Source organism: Oncorhynchus mykiss, chromosome 28, assembly GCF_013265735.2.
Source record: "Oncorhynchus mykiss isolate Arlee chromosome 28, USDA_OmykA_1.1, whole genome shotgun sequence".
Taxonomy (NCBI): domain Eukaryota; kingdom Metazoa; phylum Chordata; class Actinopteri; order Salmoniformes; family Salmonidae; genus Oncorhynchus; species Oncorhynchus mykiss.
In genome coordinates, this window is record NC_048592.1 from 19,826,617 (window position 1) to 19,846,785 (window position 20,169).

The 20,169-nt window shown below is 41.2% G+C and overlaps 1 protein-coding gene across 4 annotated transcripts in view; it reads right to left on the reverse strand.

The window, feature by feature from the left end:
• The window catches only part of LOC110508699 (disks large-associated protein 1-like), a 117,914-nt gene that overhangs the window by 24,628 nt on the left and 73,117 nt on the right, over positions 1–20,169 (reverse strand). For 3 of the 4 annotated variants that reach the window (XM_036966554.1, XM_036966552.1, XM_036966555.1), the window contains exons 3-4: positions 14,773–15,908; positions 3,589–3,815 (exon numbers count right to left, since the gene is read on the reverse strand). In XM_036966554.1, the coding sequence (XP_036822449.1) occupies positions 3,589–3,815; positions 14,773–15,852 (1,307 nt within the window). In that variant the 5' untranslated portion in view covers positions 15,853–15,908. The remainder of the gene's footprint in view (positions 1–3,588; positions 3,816–14,772; positions 15,909–20,169) is intronic. The other variant, XM_036966553.1, reaches the window with a different exon arrangement.

A 20,169-nucleotide genomic window follows, 5' to 3' on the forward strand; every position in this document is an offset into this window, starting at 1 on the left:
ATTAATTATTGATAAGGCCTAAAAAGAGAACAACAATAAAAAGTTTAAAAACAAAACAACTCGTTTTAAATAGGCTATGTCACACTTACAGGCACCATAATGTATCCCTGTGGACATATAATATTAAAACAGCGAAGACTATGGAGGGTTTTACACATATCCAAACTGCTCTCAGTAGCTGGACAAAGATCCAATATAAAGAGAAAGGGGGAATGTCCACTGACCGTTATACTGCTCCCAAATAGGCCTATTTTATGAACATAATCGGAAAAACATCTTACAGATCTGATCGCATTCACACATCTCCAGAAGTTCCATAAAACCAGGAAGATTAATCATTCTAATAAGTTTGGTTGTAATACAATGTAACGAAGAACAAGCTGTTTAAAAATACAACAATAAATACATGTAATGGTATCATAAAATGGCCAGGATATAAAAAAAAGACAGGCATTGCTGTTGAACCAGCCTTCGTTATAGTAGGCCTAAGGGAGTACTTGGGTTTTGAACAGATGGAACGTAAAACAAGCCATTTTTACAGGTTATAGATAACTTCTAAATACAAGGTTCATCAGTATTCACCCAGGTACTCATCTGTCGTTTCATGTTGGGCATGGACACATAGCCTACATCATGGAAGGGGTTTTACGCACGTCCAAAACGGGACCTGCATGGATAAAATAATGTGGGCCTGCCTACAATGCATATATAAAAAGTGAATGTCAGCTCACTGTTTTACTCCTCTCAAACTTCATATTTTAATAAAGCTTTGGTGATTAAGATTTATTTCCAAGCGGTCTCAGGAGCCAAACCCTTTAACGACAGTCTTGACTACTTTGAGATTGCATTGGGCAGACAAAAAAAAGCCTTCATTGAGAGGGTGGGAGGGTATGCACCAAAAGCACTTTAGGCTACTCTTGTTTCATGTGCATATGGGCAGTGTGCGTCACGGCTGAATAGGCTGCGTTTCCGCTGTCAAAATTCATGCCATAACCAGCTTTTGGTTGGTTTTAAATATCCATATCAGCGCTGCCAGAAATTAGCACTTTGGATCATGTTTTTAAGGACACGCCTAAAATATTTCTACCCGGCCCATCTGAGCGCAAGTGAGCTAAAATAAGACAGGTTAATTGCTGAACCTGGCGTTAGAGCTGGAAAATGTCAGAGCGCCAGTTTTTACATGACGAAATTGCAAACTAACGTCCGTTTGACACTAGCGCCGCCTTAACACCAGCCGAAAATAGAGCCCGCTGTGTCTCATTTTCACCATCAAACAAAATCAAACCAGGTGAAATTAGATCGCAACAATGTGTCTGATCCCCTCTCATCAAGACGGGCATGCTCAGTGCACGTCACGTTCACATCAGATTTGCTTAAACCTCAATCTGAGAAGTTAAATACGTCCAACGAATCTCTTGATTGATTGACTTGATGTTTGTCCACTCTGCTCCTTGCATGTATTATAATATGCATGGTTTTAAAATAGACCCTGGTTACAGCTGCAAAGCCCTACCTCCATTATGCACTCTCCCATAAAGCAGGTCGAGCCAGCCAGCGACCACAGTGCTGAGGAGAAACAGCTAAATTCACTTAAGGCCACCCACGCAACACTCTAAGCAGCAGCAGTGAGGGAAGCCAAGCAGACAAGACAGCTAGGACAGTGCTGGGTTGGGTTGGCACTTGAGAAACTCTGTGTCTAAACTCGGTCTGCTCTGCTGCTGCAGCATGGTTCATTCGGTTCAGAAACTTCTACTGAAACTCCACTGTGGTCCAAAAAGCCTTCTGGGAGCTGGACTCCGAATCCAGCAGAACAAAAGAAATTGAAAAAGTTGGGATCTAAAGTGCTTGAAGGGCCAAGCTGCGGATTCCTCGGTGTTTGGCTCTAAAGGGGTTTGGTTATGCCTGACGTCACTGAAGCAGAAACATTTTGGCTTATTTTACACCAATCAGAGTTGGGGTTGTGTCGTCCTTTGACATATGTGCTGCGTGCTCTCCTTCCTTCACATTAGCCACCTCTATGACATTCACTGTACTGTCCTATCAATGGCATGAAATAGCACTGCGTCATAAATGGTATTGCAATCAATGTTCACAGTAGTACAGTAATTGTACACCTGTACACCTCTACCACATGTAGTAGATCTCACAATATACTTGACGCATTATGGCAAATAAAAACACAAACCAACACACTGGTCATTAGTCATAAGACTCTTGATCATTCCAAAGCAAATGATATGAGACAGCAATGGGATTGATGACAAAGCATATTTGTGTCTCTCTGGTATTATATCCCTATGATTTCTTGTTTACCATTTGGTAACATGAATCACATGACTGTGGTGCATTATCTAACAAGCACTGAAGGAAAACAGGTAAACGTCAGGTAAACTAATTCATATCCCTGCTGTTAGTGAAAGGTCCAGGGAGCCTAGATACTACTGTAGGCCTATGTCATAGAGGGACAAAGAAAGAAATGCCAAACTATTAAACTATCTTCTTTTGTGCAATAAGTCAACCTTGTTCTTGTTGATTGGGAAGGTGATTTATCAGTGTAGATTATCACATCATTACTCCACACAGTGAGTGGAGCAATAGGCTGCACCATGCGTTTACACAGGCAGCCCAATAATGATCTTTCTTCCACTAACTGGTATTTTGACCAGTCACATCAAATCTGTTGTTTCAGTGCTGACCTGATTCGTCAAAAGACCAATTAGTGAAAAAATATATCAGAATTGGGCTGCCTGTGTAAACGCAGTCCGAGGGCCTGCCAAACTGTTTCTAGCACCTAGTGGAGTTCAGAACTGGAACAAAATAACCAGGAGAGGCACAGTACACTATCAAAGGCCAAGAAGCATGCAGACCTTCAGACAAAAAGCCAATACAAGCAGAGTTCAGAAAAATGGATCACAGTCAGCCATGTTTTTCACTTATGTTGTCCTTCAACCAATGCCTTTAGTGAAACGTTTGTCAAAGATCCCTTTCACATTTGCATTGAGATGATTGTGTTGCTCAGGGATTGACAGATTTGTTCATTGTGCACATTGCAATGAACCAATAAGACTAGAATTAAGATCATTAACTGAAATGTTAATTTACACAGGTGTTTTTCACTTTAGCCACTTCATGTAAAACTAGGAGAACCTTACATTCATTTCCCCTGGTGTTTGAAACATTAATACTCTTTACTCATTGAGTGGAAAAGGATGCAGAGGGGATGTATAAGCACCAGGCTGGGTTGTCTTTTGACTTGGATGGCGCTTAAATAAATTCACAAATGCGAGCTGTACGCCCCAGATATGTCAGAGTGATACTGAAGGCTACGAGCAGCCTCTCTATATAATGGTTTCAAATTATCCACCACTCGAAGGGAGTCAAAAGTACCATTAAAGCTGGAGGTTGGAGAACCTCATCCTGTCACTGTTGTCCGATTTCTTCGCACTATGCTTCTACACCACTGCAGTAAACATTCCAGTAGGTACATCCCATGCCCCAAATAATTCAACATCATAAGAACTATGATAGTTAGTTACATTCATTTAAAGTTAAAGTTATTTTAAAATTAGTTAAAGAGAGGAGTCTTACTTTAAGGTGGTCATTTCAGTCAGTGATGGCTGGGTGGCTTTGAGATAGCTGGCCCGTCGACCTTGGGCCTGGATCTTTGGACACAGCTTAGGACTTTCTTCTGAGTCTCCGCTGTCTTCATCCTCTGCCATAGCCTTCACGTAGCTGCCGCTGCGCATGCGCCGACACGGGATATCGTCCTCCTTCCCCTCCAGAGGTGAGAAGCCACTCCACTCATCCTGGGGCACCTGTGGGGATAAGGAAGGTGACAACAGGGCTTCAGGCACCTCCATGGATGACTGCATGGTGCCATGTACCATCCACCTGGTCCAGTCCGGCAAACGAGGCGTCACAACAATATCCAACACAGTCAGATGCGCCTCTATTTATCTCTCTGTCTCGTACTGAGCGTTGAAGGTAATAGGTAATTAAGAGACTGGTGTGAGTTCGCATGATTACACTTAAAACCCTTTCCTGACAACCTGGGCATCTGTTAGCTTGGAGTCTCCCTATGGGCACAGCCTTATGAACAGGATGCTCACAGAGAACTAGGGTGTCAGGGTGGTATGACATTTTAATTAATCTGACTGACTACTATTGTGGGTTAAGGAAAATAAATGATTGAAGGAGAAACAATGAGTTAGCCATATATATGGGCTAAACTAAATATTATAACTAGGGCACAAACACAACCTGAACTGAAACTATTATTAGTTGCTTAATAGATGAAGTACTAATATGAATACAACTAAATCCACTCCTCCATACTGAGAGGTAGTATGGCGCCCTTGGCTCAAAAGGGTTAATTCAGACACTTTGAAAACATTTGTTACCAGAGAGTATCAATTTATCTTCCAATGATATACCTCATTTGGGTAGTTAGCATAGAGCATACAAAAATACATTGGAGACTAAGTTGATGCTGGAGAAGAGAGAATCCCACTCCTCTGAAGTCTTAGTAATTACATGAATCACTACAGAGGGAAAGGAGCCTTGGTAACTTAGGAGAAAGCCAGAGCAGAGCAGGCTAGGATGCTAGGGCCTTTGACGTCAGAGTAGAAATGAGCAGGTTGTAAATAAAAGGAGGCTGTGGAGGCAGAGCGACTCAACCGCCAAGCGGCTCTATGCCCACACACTACAACACAGTACACACCGTGCTTGTGCTGCCTGTGTCCCCTGCTCGTCACAGAAATAGGCCTATCTTCACAAGTTCACACAGCCCCACATGTACCTTAGCTACCATACTGGATGTGTTCAGTGCTTTGTTGTTGTGATAACTCCACTATAACAGCTCTGTTTACTTTTATCTACTGTACCGAAATGGTCAATGCACATGGTGTGGGGCTGAATAGTTCAAGATCTGAATGTTGTGTTGCTTGGCTACCGCGGTAGCAAATAATTTATGAGTTATAAGAATATGTCAGTAATTGAGTACTGTATGTTTGTGTATTTGTCACTGGGTTAAACCTGGTGAACTGTTTGTTTGTGCATATATGTACAGAATACAGTATCCATAATACTTTAGTATACATAACTCAACGAATCTACTCACAACATAACATTGACATCAAAATAACTACACTAATTTAGAAGTTTTGATTTCAGAAAAGCTGCATAACATTTTGGGCATCAATTCTCCCATGGCACTGAATAACTGGTCTCCATTTGTACTAACAATGCAGCCACTGCTATCCTATCCCAGCATTCAACTCAAACCTGCCAATAATGTTGGTAGGTGTTTCTATGGTAACAGGGTAACTATATTACAGCAGAAAAAGATAGCAGGATATGAGGGAGTAAATGGGAAACATCTATGCAGACCAATACTCCAAGTCGGTATTCATGTAATAAGAAGGAATTCCACTCGACCACGCACACAAATTGGGAAAACAAACATTCTTTCCTATTGACCCCCATTGTAAAAGAGTCAAATTTGTCGCTGATCTATTGTTATACAGAGATAACAAGACATGCAGGAAAGCTGCTGTGTTGTTCCAACGTACATGCAAACAGGTTTAAAAAATCCCGAACTACGGTTTGCAATGCTCCCATGTAGGGAAATAGAGCCTGCCAGAAGAGCCCTAAGGGTTCAGGCTATTGGGAGAGTGGGAAATGTGGGGACCATGTGTCCAAGTAGGCTTCACATACTGTAGCTATGTGTGTGGAAAACATTTCATCACAGGTAAGACATTTCACTTGTTTAGCCTTTCTGATCTCCCCATCCCGGATCCGGGATCGTGAATACAGACTCAAGCTCATTACCATAACGCAACGTTAACTATTCATGAAAATCGCAAATGAAATGAAATAAATATGCCATCTCTCAAGCTTAGACTTTTGTAAACAACACTGTCATCTCAGATTTTCAAAATATGCTTCTCAACCATAGGAAAACAATCATGTGTAAAAGTAGCTAGCTAGCGTAGCATTTAGCGTTAGCATTAACGTTAGCATCCAGCACGCAACATTTCAACAAAAACATAAAAGCCTTCAAATAAAATAATTTACCTTTGAAGAACTTCTGATGTTTTCAATGAGGAGACTCTTAGTTAGATAGCAAATGCTCAGTTTTTCCAAAAAGATTCTTTGTGTATTAGAAATAGCTCCGTTTTGTACATCACATTTGGCTACCAAAAAAACCCGAAAATTCAGTCCTCAAAACGCGAACTTTTTTCCAAATTAACTCCATAATATCGACTGAAAACATGGCAAACGTTGTTTAGAATCAATCCTCAAGGTGTTTTTCACATATCTCTTCGATGATATATCGTTCGTGGAAGCATGGTTTCTCCTCTCAATCAAATGGAAAAATACTTGCACCTGGCTTTGCGCACCAATTTCGATGCAGGACACCAGGCGGACACTTGGAAAATGTAGTCTCTTATGGTCAATCTTCCAATGATATGCCTACAAATACGTCACAATGCTGCCGACATCTTGGGGAAACGGCAGAAGGTCTAAGCTTATTCCTGTCGCATTCACAGCCATATAAGGAGACATTAGAAAACAGAGCTTCAGAAATTCTGCTCATTTCCTGTTTGACGTTTCATCTTGGTTTCGCCTGTAGAATGAGTTCTGGGGCACTTACAGACAATATCTTTGCAGATTCTGAAACTTCAGAGTGTTTTCTTTCCAAAACTGTCAAGAATATGCATAGTCGAGCATCTTTTCGTGACAAAATATCGCGCTTAAAACGGGAACGTTTTTTATCCAAAAATGAAATAGCGCCCCTAGAGATCCAACATTAATATAGTCCGTTTGTAACGCCCTTCACTACTTGCAGCTGTATAGTCTGTTTGTTTGTGTTATTGGTCTTGGCTAGCTTAATGATCGGTTGGTAGCTAACTAGCACTCACTCACATGGCACCATCATGAAAAGGGGCATGAGGGAAGCCAAACAATTTTCAGTAGTTAGAAAACTCGGGAGCAGGCAATGTTAAAAAGTAATCTTTAGTCATGTTCTACTTTTCTTAAATGTAGTTTTGTAATTCACTAAAACAAGCAGACAAGAAAATTGTGTTCGAAAAAGGCGAGATATTTGCTGTGAGCCAATGGGGTAACCTAGGTTACCACAGGTTATTTTCTGTCATTCTGACTACTGACTGTCCAAACAGCAAGTTACAAGTGACTAAATCGTATTTGTGTGTGTTCAGACAGCGGTCATCTGCTGACAAGGCTTTGCTAGTTGTCATAGTAACAACAGGTGTGTGCGCAGTGGTGTACGTTGATTGATGGTGGTGCTCCTGCTTCCTATCCCTCAGAAGTGATGTAGCAAGTTAAGGTGACAACATTGCCTGCTATGGACGTTTCGCAGTTGCTTTGAATGTTCAAAATCATTGTGTAATAAACACTTTTAAAGCCTCAAAGGATAAGGTGATCCAACTTTCAAAACGAGTCCTAGCTAGGTATCTTTCTAGCACATTCAATAATTTGTTTGTGAAACATTAACAAGCTAGTTAGCTACCACATGTTCAATGCCAAATAGTCTAAAAACCACTTGAGGGCAAATAAATTAGAATGGACCGCTCACATGGCCAGGAATCAGTTTGAGATCTGACTTCAAACCACCTAAAAAAGGTGGTTTGAAATGTGGCTTGAAATATCTGATTCCATGTGCTTTTTGGCTGTTCAGACTGCAGGAAAAATAACATATTTGAATCGGATATGCAAATAAATAGGATATTTTTATTACCCCCCTTTTCATGATATCCGATTGCGATCTTGTTTCATCGATGCAACTCCCCAACGGGCTTGGGAGAGGCGAAGGTCAAGTCAAACAATGCTCCTTAACACCCGCCTGCTTAACCCGGAAGCCAGTCGCACCAATGTGTCGGAGGAAACACCATTCAACTGACGACCTAAGTCAGCCTGCAGGCGCCCGGCCCACCATAAGGAGTCGCTAGAGCCGTGATGAGCCAAGTAAAGTCCCCCTGGCCAAACCCTCCCCTAACCCGGACGATGCTGGGCCAAATGTGTGCCGCCCTATGGGACTCCCAGTCACTATCAGTTGTACAGCCTGTGATCGAACCTGGGTCTGTAGTGATACCTCAAGCACTGCACTGCAGTGCCTTAGACCACTGCGCCACTCGGGAGGCCCCAAATAAATAGGATTTGAGTCACTTCAAACTGCCAATGTGAACGCGGCTTTAGAGACTTACCCAGAAAGACTCACATCTGTAATCACTGCCAATGGTGGTTCTACAAAGTATTGAGGTAATTCATTTTCAATAAAGTGACAAAAATATCTAAAACATGTTTTCACTTTGTCATTATGGGGTATTTTGTGTGCAGATGGGTGAGAAAAAATATATTTAATCCCTTTTGAATATAGGCTGTAACACAACAAAATGTGGAATAAGTCAAGGGGTGTGAATACTTTCTGAAGGCACTAATACCGGTGACTTTTTATGTATAAACCCACCTCATCCAATATAGTACCCTGCACATTGAATAAGGTGCTGGCACTGACCTCTATATACTACTTGGCGTTCGTATACAGTATATTTCTTTAAATCTCATAGGAGAAGCTTGTGTTTTTTTATTTAATTTAAGTTTTTATCATATTTTCTATATTATTAGTGATGCGCCGATACCTATATCCGACATTTGTCTTGCCAAAAAACCATAGGCTTTTAAGCATTCTAGTACAGTTAAATAGTTAACACACACAGCGGTCTAAGGCACTGCATCTCAGTGCAAGAGGTTCGAATCCAGGCTGTATCACATCCGGCTGTGATTGGCAGTCCCATAGAGCGGCGCACAATTGGCCCAGCGTCGTACAGGCCGTCTTCGTAAATAAGAATTTGTTGAAGAACTGACTTGGCTAGTTAAATAAAGGTTACACACACACACACACACACACTCACACACCAAAACGTTATTTTGTTGGCATCTACGTATGTCCCCATTACCAGTAAAACATAATCAAAACCTATTTCGTTCACTTACTTGCTGTACTGTTTCGTTGTTCAGTCGTTTCATTCTCAACCAGGATTTCTATGGAACGGCGTTTAGGTCTTTGCACATCAAACAACGTTACTTGACATGTCAAACAACAATACTTGACACATCAAATAGTGATTGTTGACCAATCAGGACCTGAATATGACTGCACGTTACATAATCATTTAACGCATTCATTGATTGACATAGTTATTACACATTGATTACACTATCACTCGTATTTCATATGTCACAACGATTCATCAATGCATATGCTATGATGCTGGTAAGCAAGCATTTTGCTACACTCGCATTAACATCTGCTAACCATGTGTATGTGACCAATAACATTTGATTTGATAAAGTTTGCACACCTACAGTGTTGGTCGTAAAAAAAGCTAGCTAGCTCATGGATGCAAACAATTTTCTACCCCAAAAACATAGCAAAATGACAATCTAGGTGTCATCTAAAGAACCTTAATTTATAAGACAGTTCTTATTTGATTAATGGTGGTCGGACCCATCTATGTGAAGCTAGACACAATAAGGATTAGCCACAATAGTGGACTTTGAGGTTAGCCTTCAAAATAAAAGTATGGCCGGCCCGGTCGAGCCTCAGTAGCCAGATGAAGATAGCTGGCTGCTTATAACGTTAGCTCTGGGCAACAGGGTAAGTAGCTGGCTAGCTATTTATTTTCATGAATGAAAGTTTAATTTCAATAGGCTAACAACAAGTGGCAACCTAGCTAATACTTACTCACAAGGATTCCTAAATCATTGCTAAGAAAAATGAAAATGACTGCAGTTTCTACTGGTCATTGTTTTCAGGCTGGTTGTATTGGCGCTAGCTAGGTACCAAGCTAAAGCTAGCTAACCCAGAAGTTGCGGTTGAACACATTATGCTTCATTACCAACACAGTATTGTAAGCACACCATTCGTGGCCGGTGTTTGCTTGTTTGCAGACTTTTTTGAACAGCTTTGACAGTACTACTGTATATGTTTTGACACGCAAGAACCAAAAGGCATTCCATAGTATGTATGTCGTGAAGCTAATAGCAGTGACGCTATTACTGTGCAACATCTGAAAAACAGCGCACTTGGTAGTATGTAACAGTGCTCGACCAGTCAGCGAAAGCCAACATCATCCACGACAGAGAACGGTTGATTGTCAAGGGCAATGAATTCAATTATCTTGGCTTTAATGGATTTCGCCTTTGAGTTGTCTCGCTGAAATTTTCTTACCCTTTCAAATGACTGCTCGACTTATTGACTGCTCGATCCACACAGCAGACACTGTGGGCAAGGTTAGGAATGCTGTGTTGCACGTGTAGCGCAAAACTTTACATGGCGTCATTACTTCATATAGGTATGCACGGTAACTCTGACATCGTTTTTTAACATAGGCATTAAACTATATCGGGCCAATACTAATGTTGGCATTTTCAGCTAATATCGTCCGATTCTGATATGTTCACCGATATATCGTGCATATCTAATTATTATTATGAATATTATCATCATCATCATCACTGCATTGTTGGGAAAGAGCTCTCACGGTAAGAATTTCAATGTACTGTTTTACACCTGTTGTATCCTGTGCATGTGGCAAATAAACTTTGAAACTAGAAACTGCTGACCAATGGTCTGCTTTCAGACACTTTTGTACTTGGTATGGGGACAAGAAAACGATGCCTGATTATGCCTTTAATTTTTGCAATAGCAATTTAGCCTCTAGCACAGTGTTATTGTATGGGAGTGATCTAATACAGTTGAAGTCGGAAGTTTACATACAGCTAGGTTGGTGTCATAAAAACTCGTTTTTCAACCAATCCACACATTTCTTTTAAACAAACTATAGTTTTGGCAAGTCGGTTAGGACATCTACTTTGTGCATGACAAGTAATTTTTCCAACAATTGTTAACAGACAGATTATTTCACTTATAATTCACTGTATCACAATTCCTGTGGGTCAGAAGTTTATATACACTAAGTTGACTGACTTGAAACAGATTGGAAGATTCCAGAAAATTATGTCATGGCTTAAAATAGGCTAATTGACATAATTCTAGTCAATTGGAGGTGTAACTGTGGATGTATTTCAAGGCCTACCGTCAAACTCAGTGCCTCTTTGCTTGACATCATAGGAAAATCAAAAGAAATCAGCCAAGACCTCAGAAAAAAAATTATAGACCTCCACAAGTCTGGTTCGCCCTTGGAAGTAATTTCCAAATGCCTTAAGGTACCACATTCATCTGTACAAACAATAGTACGCAAGTATAAACACATTGGGACCACGCAGCCACTATACCGCTCAGGAAGGAGACGCGTTCTGTCTCCTTGAGATGAACGTACTTTGGTACAAAAAGTGCAAATCAATCCCAGAACAACAGCAAAGGACCTTGTGAAGATGCTGGAGGAAACAGGTACAAAAGTATCTATATCAACAGTAAAACGAGTCTTATATCGACATAACCTGAAAGGCCGCTCAGCAAGGAAGAAGACACTTCTCCAAAACCGCAATCAAAAAGCCAGACTACAGTTTGCAACTGTACGTGGGGACAAAGATCGTACTTTTTGGAGAAATGTCCTCTGGTCTGATGGCCATAATGACCATCGTTATGTTTGTAGGAAAAAAGTGGATGCTTGCAAGCCGAAGAACACCATCCCAACCGTGAAGCAAGGGGGTGGCAGCATCATGTTGTGGGGGTGCTTTGCTGTAGGAGGGATGGCATCATGAGGAATTTAAAATGATGTGGATATATTGAAGCAACATCTGAAGACATCAGTCAGGAAGTTAAAGCTTGGTTGCAAATGCATCTTCCAAATGGACAATGACCCCAAGCATACTTCCAAAGTTGTGGCAAAATGGCTTAAGGACAACAAAGTCAAGGTATTGGAGTGGCCATCACAAAGCCCTGACCTCAATCCTATAGAAAATGTGTGGGCAGAACTGAAAAACCGTGTGCGAGTAAGGAGGCCTACAAACCTGACTCAGTTACACCAGCTCTGTCAGGAGGAATGGGCCAAAATTCCCCCAACTGATTGTGGGAAGCTGTTTGACCCAAGTTAAACAATTTAAAGGCAATGTTACCAACCACTAATTGAGTGTATGTAAACTTCTGACCCACTGGGAATGTGATGAAAGTAAGAAATAAATCACTCTTTACTATTATTCAGACATTTCAAATACTTAAAATAAAGTGGTGATCCTAACTGACCTAAGAGAGGGAATTTTTACTCGGATTAAATGTCAGGAACTGTGTAAAACTGAGTTTAAATGTATTTGGCTAAGGTGTATGTAAACTTCCGACTTCAACTGTACATTCCATCTTTGCCTTGTTCAAATGTTTAAAGGATTATAGTGCAGTATCAGGATACAAATGAAAACAATGACAAAAGTGAAGTAATGCCGAATATAATATGGATCATGCTACTATTAGAAATCTTTTTTGACCTCTGAAATAGTCACAGGAATGTTTTAAGTACCTTAGTAACATGTAAGGAAAGAATGTTATACTTTTGTGAAAGATAATCATAGGACTATACTAGAGATAACTAAGATAGATATCAATAGATGGATGCACTGCTTCTTTCATAGATAGGCAGAGTCAATAGAAGAAAAAAATATATCCTCCCCAAATGATTATACCTATTTCAGTGCATACCACTGAAGCTACCTGCAAATGTATTACAAAATGTAAATAAAGTAATATCTTGTTTTTAATGGCAGAAAAAAACTGCCTGTGTAAGCATTCCAACTCTTCAAGCTCCTTATCCCAAAGGAAGGCTTACACTTCCTAATTTTGAACTCTATTATCAAGCCACTCATTTCTGTCCTATACGGCCCCCGGTGGCTATCAATAGAACAGCAATACATTACATCTAACTTTGAAAGGGATCCCCTTTGTGGGACACCAAAATAATTTACAAAGAATCCCATCATTAAAAAATACTTTTAACTCATAGCAGAGAGCTCATAAACTGCTTGGATTCAATAACATACTTTAAAGATCAATTCCGTTAATGAACAATCCACTTATTCGAAAGGCAATTGCTAATAGAACAATACATTTATGGAACTCTAAAGGAATTTCTATTGTTGGGGACTTATATAAGGAAAATACATTCATATCATTTAAACAACTCAAAGACGAGCATGAGCTTCCTCAAACTAGTTTAAAAAATAAATACCTTTAGATATGGCACTGGGTAAAAGAAATGACCAAATACAATTTCCCTAATACTCCAGAGGAATCACTGCTCAAAAATTGTATCCATAGTACTAGGGCAACTCGAGGTCTGATCTCAAAGATGTATAACATACTCAATAATAATCTACCTACATATAATAACCTAAGATAGGTTGCATTTATGACTCAGTTGACTGGGATGACGTGATTGAAACCTCTCAGAGCTTCTTGATGGCAACCAAACATAGACAGATGCAATTCAATATATTGCACAGGACATATTTTACTGCATATAGACTGCATTGACTTGATAAGATAACTGACAAATATCCTAGATGTGAGATAAGTACTGGATATATTTGCCTATGTTATAGAGTTGTCCCTACCTATAGAATTTGTGGGAAAATATCAGTAAAATTACATCAGAGATATTAGAGACAGAACTTCAAAATTACACCAGGATGCGGGTGTTAGGGAATATAACCTTGTTAAATACAGTATCAGATAGCACAAACAAATATGCATTTCTTCATGCTGCTACAGCAGGTAAAAAGTACATCTTAACTAAATGGAAATCAGAACATGCTCCATCAACACGACAATGGTTGAAGGAGGTGATGTCATATTGTACCCCAGAGAAAATATCATGCTCTATCAGGAAAAGCTACTCTCAATTCAGGAAAATCTGGGGTCCTTTAATAGATTTTCTTCCTAACATTCAAAACGTTTCTGATTGAGTGGAAGTTATCTGCTGATTGATGTCTCCACCTATTTTTTTGATTACTACAAATGCCTTGCCTACTTGTTTAGGCTATCTTTTATAATGTACATTTTCTTCTTATGGTGTTTTATTTTATTTGAGTTATTTTAATTTTAATGACTTAGTCCTGTGGTTTGTCAGTTTTGTTTGCAAAATAAAAAATAAAATGTCCAATGGGGATCGTTATGTAAAAATGGAAGAGCCATATTGATTTTGTTTTGACTGATTTAGAATATAGAACAAGTGAGAAAGAGATGAGAAACTAGTATACTGCACAGAGCCACATTTACATATAATTTAGCTACATGAACATCATAATAATTTATAATCCTTCTTTTAATACTTCTGTAAAAACTGTGTGGAAGTGGAGTGCTTAGATCTATTTAGAGATGTGCTATTTGTGCTTCTGTTGGGCCAACTGTGTCTTGAATGTGGAATTTCAGATTTGATGGGTTTAGCAGCAATCTTAGTGAACAACATCAGGAGAATAGTACACACACACACACACACACACACACACACACACACACACACACACACACACACACACACACACACACACACACGGAAATAATTAAGGAACTCCAAAACTGGGAAATCTATGAAATTAAGAGGTTTATAAACAGGAAATAATGCCAGTCACTGATGGGGTTAAATGAAAAAAGCCTACTAAAGGAAGTAAGGCCACTACTGGTTTGCACTTACTTCTCTCTTCAAATCAAAAGAAAGTGGAGGGGGGGTAGGTCCTCTCCAGTGGGGTAACTAGGTGGACGAGGGGGAGGTTTAGGGGTACATTTTAAGAATTGCATACCTGCAAGAACTGGCATGAGCGCTCCTGCTGACAAGCCTCAGATTTCACTAGTGCTTTATGATCTAAATTTACTGAGGCCTTCTGGTAGACTTCGCGAGCCCTGCTCACCGTTAGACTGGACGACCACAAGCTCTTCTTCATGAGCTGGGCGTCCATGCTTATGGGGATATGGGAGGGGACACAGGTGTGTTTTACTACATCGTTATTACTGCGCGACGTTTTCATGGCGTGTTCGCTGATGGTGTTGTAGGCCTCCATGAAGTACTGTGACTGGGACTTGTCAGGGTGGCGGCCCATGGTCATGACTCCGGAGGGGCTGTGGAACAGGCTGTGGCTGTGGCAGACGTCTCGGTCATCCAGGAGGTCGTCTGAGCTCCAGTAGCCCGAGGTGGAGCTCCTTTGCTTTGGCTCTGCCGACTTGCAGCGCTCCCTGCTCTTGCTGCGTTTGCGGTGCTTCTGCGTGGGGGGCGTCTCACTCTCGGGGCTATTCCTGCTGCCATTGATGCTGCCCTGCTTGGAGTGCGTGTGTGGACCCTCCAGGGAGTGGGACTTGGCAAAGAGTTTCTGGACGGAGTGGACTAGGTGGCGGATGCGTCCGGGGCTGTCGCTGCGTTGCTCCAGAGCCGTCCTCTTGTACTGCAGCGTGTGGTACCCATCCCGCGTGAACGACGGCTGCCTCTCAAACTGGTCCAGCAGGTTGACTGGCAGGCGGACGTTGACGCCCTTGTTGGGGACCATGTTACCCACACCAACACCCACACCATAGGGCACCACAGGACACTCATCCTTCCCCATCCGATCCTTCAGCTCGTAGTGTGAGCTGCTGTAGTGTCGTCTGGGGAAGGTCCCATAGGGCACCACACTACTGTCTGAGGGGAAGGCAGCGTGGTTCCTCTGCTGGATGTGGCTCTGGACCTGGCCATAGTAGGGGTGGTCAGAGGGGTGGGACATGGGCATGTCCATTTGATTGATCAGGTAGGGCTTGCGATCAGGGTGGTGGCCATGGCCTAGGGCATCGTAGGAAGCAGGGTCATAGGTGACCACATGGTGGTGACTGCGGCTGCTTGATAGACCCTTCATGGTGTCTGTTCAGTCCACAGCCTGGGAATTGCTGCAGACGATTTTCTTGATAGGAGCTGTGAAGACAGGAGGGCAGAAACCACAACAAACTGTTAGAACAACTGGAAATCCAGACGGTAGACATTGTATGTTCCTTTTGTTTGTGCGCTTAGTGCTCTCAAAACAATCCACTCAGTAATAATAATTTTTCAAATCTACTCTAATAATAAGGTTAGGATTGCGTGGGGAGAGCTGAGATCCTAAAATCAGTATTTTCAACACACACAATGTTTTGTCTGTGAAGTATTCGTTTCTGAGAGGTTATTCAAACACTCACAAAACCAGAGGAGTATTGGGTTCCTAGCATAGAGAATGTCAGACAAAGAGGACATGTCAAGGAGTAAAAAGCTTCACTTCAAGAATACTGTCACAGTTCAGCTTCGATTTCATAATTCTGCGACACTAGCTAGTTTTTCTGGGCCCATGGCTTAGACTGGCTAACTGGTACTTTGATGTGCTTGTCATTAGTGAATCTTCATGAATATCAATGGTGGAACAGCGGGAGCGGCATCCTATCCCCTGGTGATGTCTCATGGTAGATCATTACTCTACTCGAACCATATGGAGAAAGACCTTTTTCATTTTAGGGGTGGATCAAAATTTACAGAATTGGTAACTGGAGGAAAATGGGGGAGGGCTTGTTCAATTGCAGTCAAGGGGAGGCTTTAGTCTTTTTTGATCTTGTCCAGGGGAGGGTCATGTCATTTGTAATTGATAAAATTGATATCATTCTGTGTTTTAGAATCAGTTGCTTATTAGGCTATACAGTGTGGGAAAAAAAGTATTTGATCCCCTGCTGATTTTGTATGTTTGCCCACTGACAAAGAAATGATCCGTCTATAATTTTAATGGTAGGTTTATTTGAACAGTGAGAGAGAATAACAACAACAAAAATCCAGAAAAACGCATGTCAAAAATGTTATAAATTGATTTGCATTTTAATGAGGGAAATAAGTATTTGACCCCCTCTCAGTCAGAAAGATTTCTGGCTCCCAGGTGTCTTTTATACAGGTAACGAGCTGAGATTAGGAGCACACTCTTAAAGGGAGGGCTCCAAATCTCAGTTTGTTACCTGTATAAAAGACACCTGTCCACAGAAGCAATCAATCAATCAGATTCCAAACTCTCCATAATGGCCAAGACCAAAGAGCTCTCCAAGAATGTCAGGGACAAGATTGTAGACCTACACAAGGCTGGAATGGGCTACAAGACCATCGCCAAGCAGCTTGGTGAGAAGGTGACAACAGTTGGTGCGATTATTCGCAAATGGAAGAAACACAAAATAAATGTAAATCTCCCTCAGCCTGGGGCTCCATGCAAGATCTCACCTCGTGGAGTTGCAATGATCATGAGAACGGTGAGGAATCAGCCCAGAATTACACGGGATGATCTTGTCAATGTTCTCAAGTCACCAAGAAAACAATTGGTAACACACTACACCGTGAAGGACTGCATCAAAGGGATGATGGAGGGGGCCATGTACCGTCAAATCTTGGGAGAGAACCTCCTTCTCTCAGCCAGGGCATTGAAAATGGGTCGTGGATAGGTATTCCAGCATGACAATGACCCAAAACACACGGCCAAGGCAACAAAGGAGTGGCTCAAGAAGAAGCACATTAAGGTCCTGGAGTGGCCTAGCCAGTCTCCAGACCTTAATCCCATAGAAAATCTGTGGAGGGAGCTGAAGGTTCGAGTTGCCAAACGTCAGCCTCGAAACCTTAATGACTTGGAGAAGATCTGTGAAGAGGAGTGGGACAAAATCCCTCCTGAGATATGTGCAAACCTGGTGGCCAACTACAAGAAAGGTCTGACCTCTGTGATTGCCAACAAGGGTTTTGCCACCAAGTACTAAGTCATGTTTTGCAGAGGGGTCAAATACTTATTTCCCTCATTAAAATGCAAATCAGTTTATAACATGTCTGACATGCGTTTTTCTGGATTTTTTTGTTGTTATTCTGTCTCTCACTGTTCAAATAAACCTACCATTAATATTATAGACGGATCATTTCTTTGTCAGTGGGCAAACGTACAAAATCAGCAGGGGGTCAAATACTTTTTTCCATCACTGTATATCAATGTGTGCCTGATGGCCCTCTTGATCTCTGATTCTCCACTCGGCACACAATATCAAGTGTGCCTATAGGCTATGTAATTTGGTCTCAATCAAATGATCCATAGCCTATAGGCTATAAGCTACGAAGTGCATGCTGGGAGAAGCACAGAGCAAAGTTAAATTTCTAAGATAGCTGCTGAGATGGTGTAAATAAAACTAGGCTACATTACACACCGCAATGAATATTACAACCCTGAGCCCCGACCTGCTCTGCCCTTGAGGATAAAAACCTTTTTTGTGTGCTGCCTAACCAGTGCTGTGCTGTAGAGGCCTACATTGGCAGTTCAGTAGGAGAGTCAAAGACTTCCTCCCCGCAACATTTCTTTCTATTAGGTCTATCTTGCGGGCAGACTAGCCTATAGCCTATGTTATTTTCAGTTTGAGAAAGAGAGTGCGATGATGAGGAGGAGGACCGGAGATAAACGTTGATACTATAGCTTGCTACTACTGTAATTAAATGTTTATAAAAACAACTTTTTTCTTGCCCATGATGTATTTATCAGAGTTATTGATCTCACAATAAGCCAGATTTGAGTAACTGACAATTTGGTGCTGAAAGTTGAAGCAGCCGCCTCGGCAGAATCAATCAGATATGGACTGCTCATGGTGCTCAAAGTAGGCAAATTCCAGTAGACATAATTGATTTAAACAGTCTTAATTTAAATGAGACTTTACTAACAACAAGATGACTTTGTTTTGGAGCCTATTTCTTTTTATTTAAAAAAATAGGAGGCCTACCTTTTTGACAGATGAAATTAGACTATTAGCTGCAATATCCATAGATTTGTCTGCCAATTCCTCCACCCACCATGCACTCTTTAAATAACAACGATTCACTGACACGGAAGTAGGCTAAGTAAAACCCGGACTCGAATTGAGGGGGTATGAGGGGGTATTTTATTCAAAATTGCAAAAAGTGATCTATAAGAGCGCTTTGATCCACGATACTTTATGTTACAAACAAGTTGTAAATATCTGGGAAAGATGTGACTCCGATGCATATGGTGAAATCATTGTTTTGTTTCTTTGACATTCAGAGGCTGAGCTACAACCTTCTATAGCCGAGGAGAATAATTTACTTTGCTTGGGAATGAGCCTAATTCTCTCACTATCAATTGATTAAGCTATTCACTTTCTGTACAATGGAATATGTTTTAACCCAGATAGTTTAGGGAAACACTTGTGACCTTCTCTTGTTGGGTTATGCCACAGAAGAAGAGTAGCCAGCAGTTAAAGCATTTTTCTGTGTCGGTAGGCCTACTCTGTCTTTTTTTTACGGGGTAGACCAGTTGAGATCTAGTTCTCATTTACAACTGCGACCTGGCCAAGATAAAGCCAGGCAGTGCGACACAAACAAGAGAGTTACACATAAACAAACATACAGTCAACACAATAGAAAAGAAAAATAGAAAAATTATATGTACAGTGTGTGCAAATGTAGAAGAGTATGGGGGTAGGCAATAAATAGGCCACAGAGGCAAATTAATTATAATTTAGCATTAATACTGGAGTGATAGATGTGCAAATGATGATGTGCAAGTAGAGATGCTAGGGTGCAAAAGAACAAGAGGGTAAATAATAATATGGGGATGAGGTAGTTGGGTGTATATGCTATTTACAGATTGGCTGTATACAGGTACAGTGGTAAGTAAGCTGGTCTGACAGGTGAAGCTTAAAAGTTAGAGAGGGAGATATAAGACTCCAGCTTCAGATAATTTTTTTATTAATTCCAGTCATTGGCAGCAGAGAACTGGAAGGAAAGGCGGCCAAAGTGTTGGCTTTGGGGATGACCAGTGCAATATACCTGCTGGAGCGCGTGCTATGGGTAGGTGATGCTATGGTGACCAGCGAGCTGAGATAAGGCGGGGCTTTACCTAGCAAAGACTTATAGATGACCTGGAGCCAGTGGGTTTGGCGACGGATATGTAGTGAAGGCCTGCCAACGAGAGCACAGGTCACAGTGGTGGGCAGTATATGGGGCTTTGGTGACAAAACAGATGGCACTTTGATAGATTACATCCAGTTTGCCGAGTAGAGTGTCTGGGGTGGAAAGGTAGGCAAAACTTTTAAAGTACCATGCTCAGATTCTTAATGACGTCTCAGATTGGTTTATTTGCAAACAGAGACAATTTTGTTGCAAACAAGACACACACTGATTTGGCATT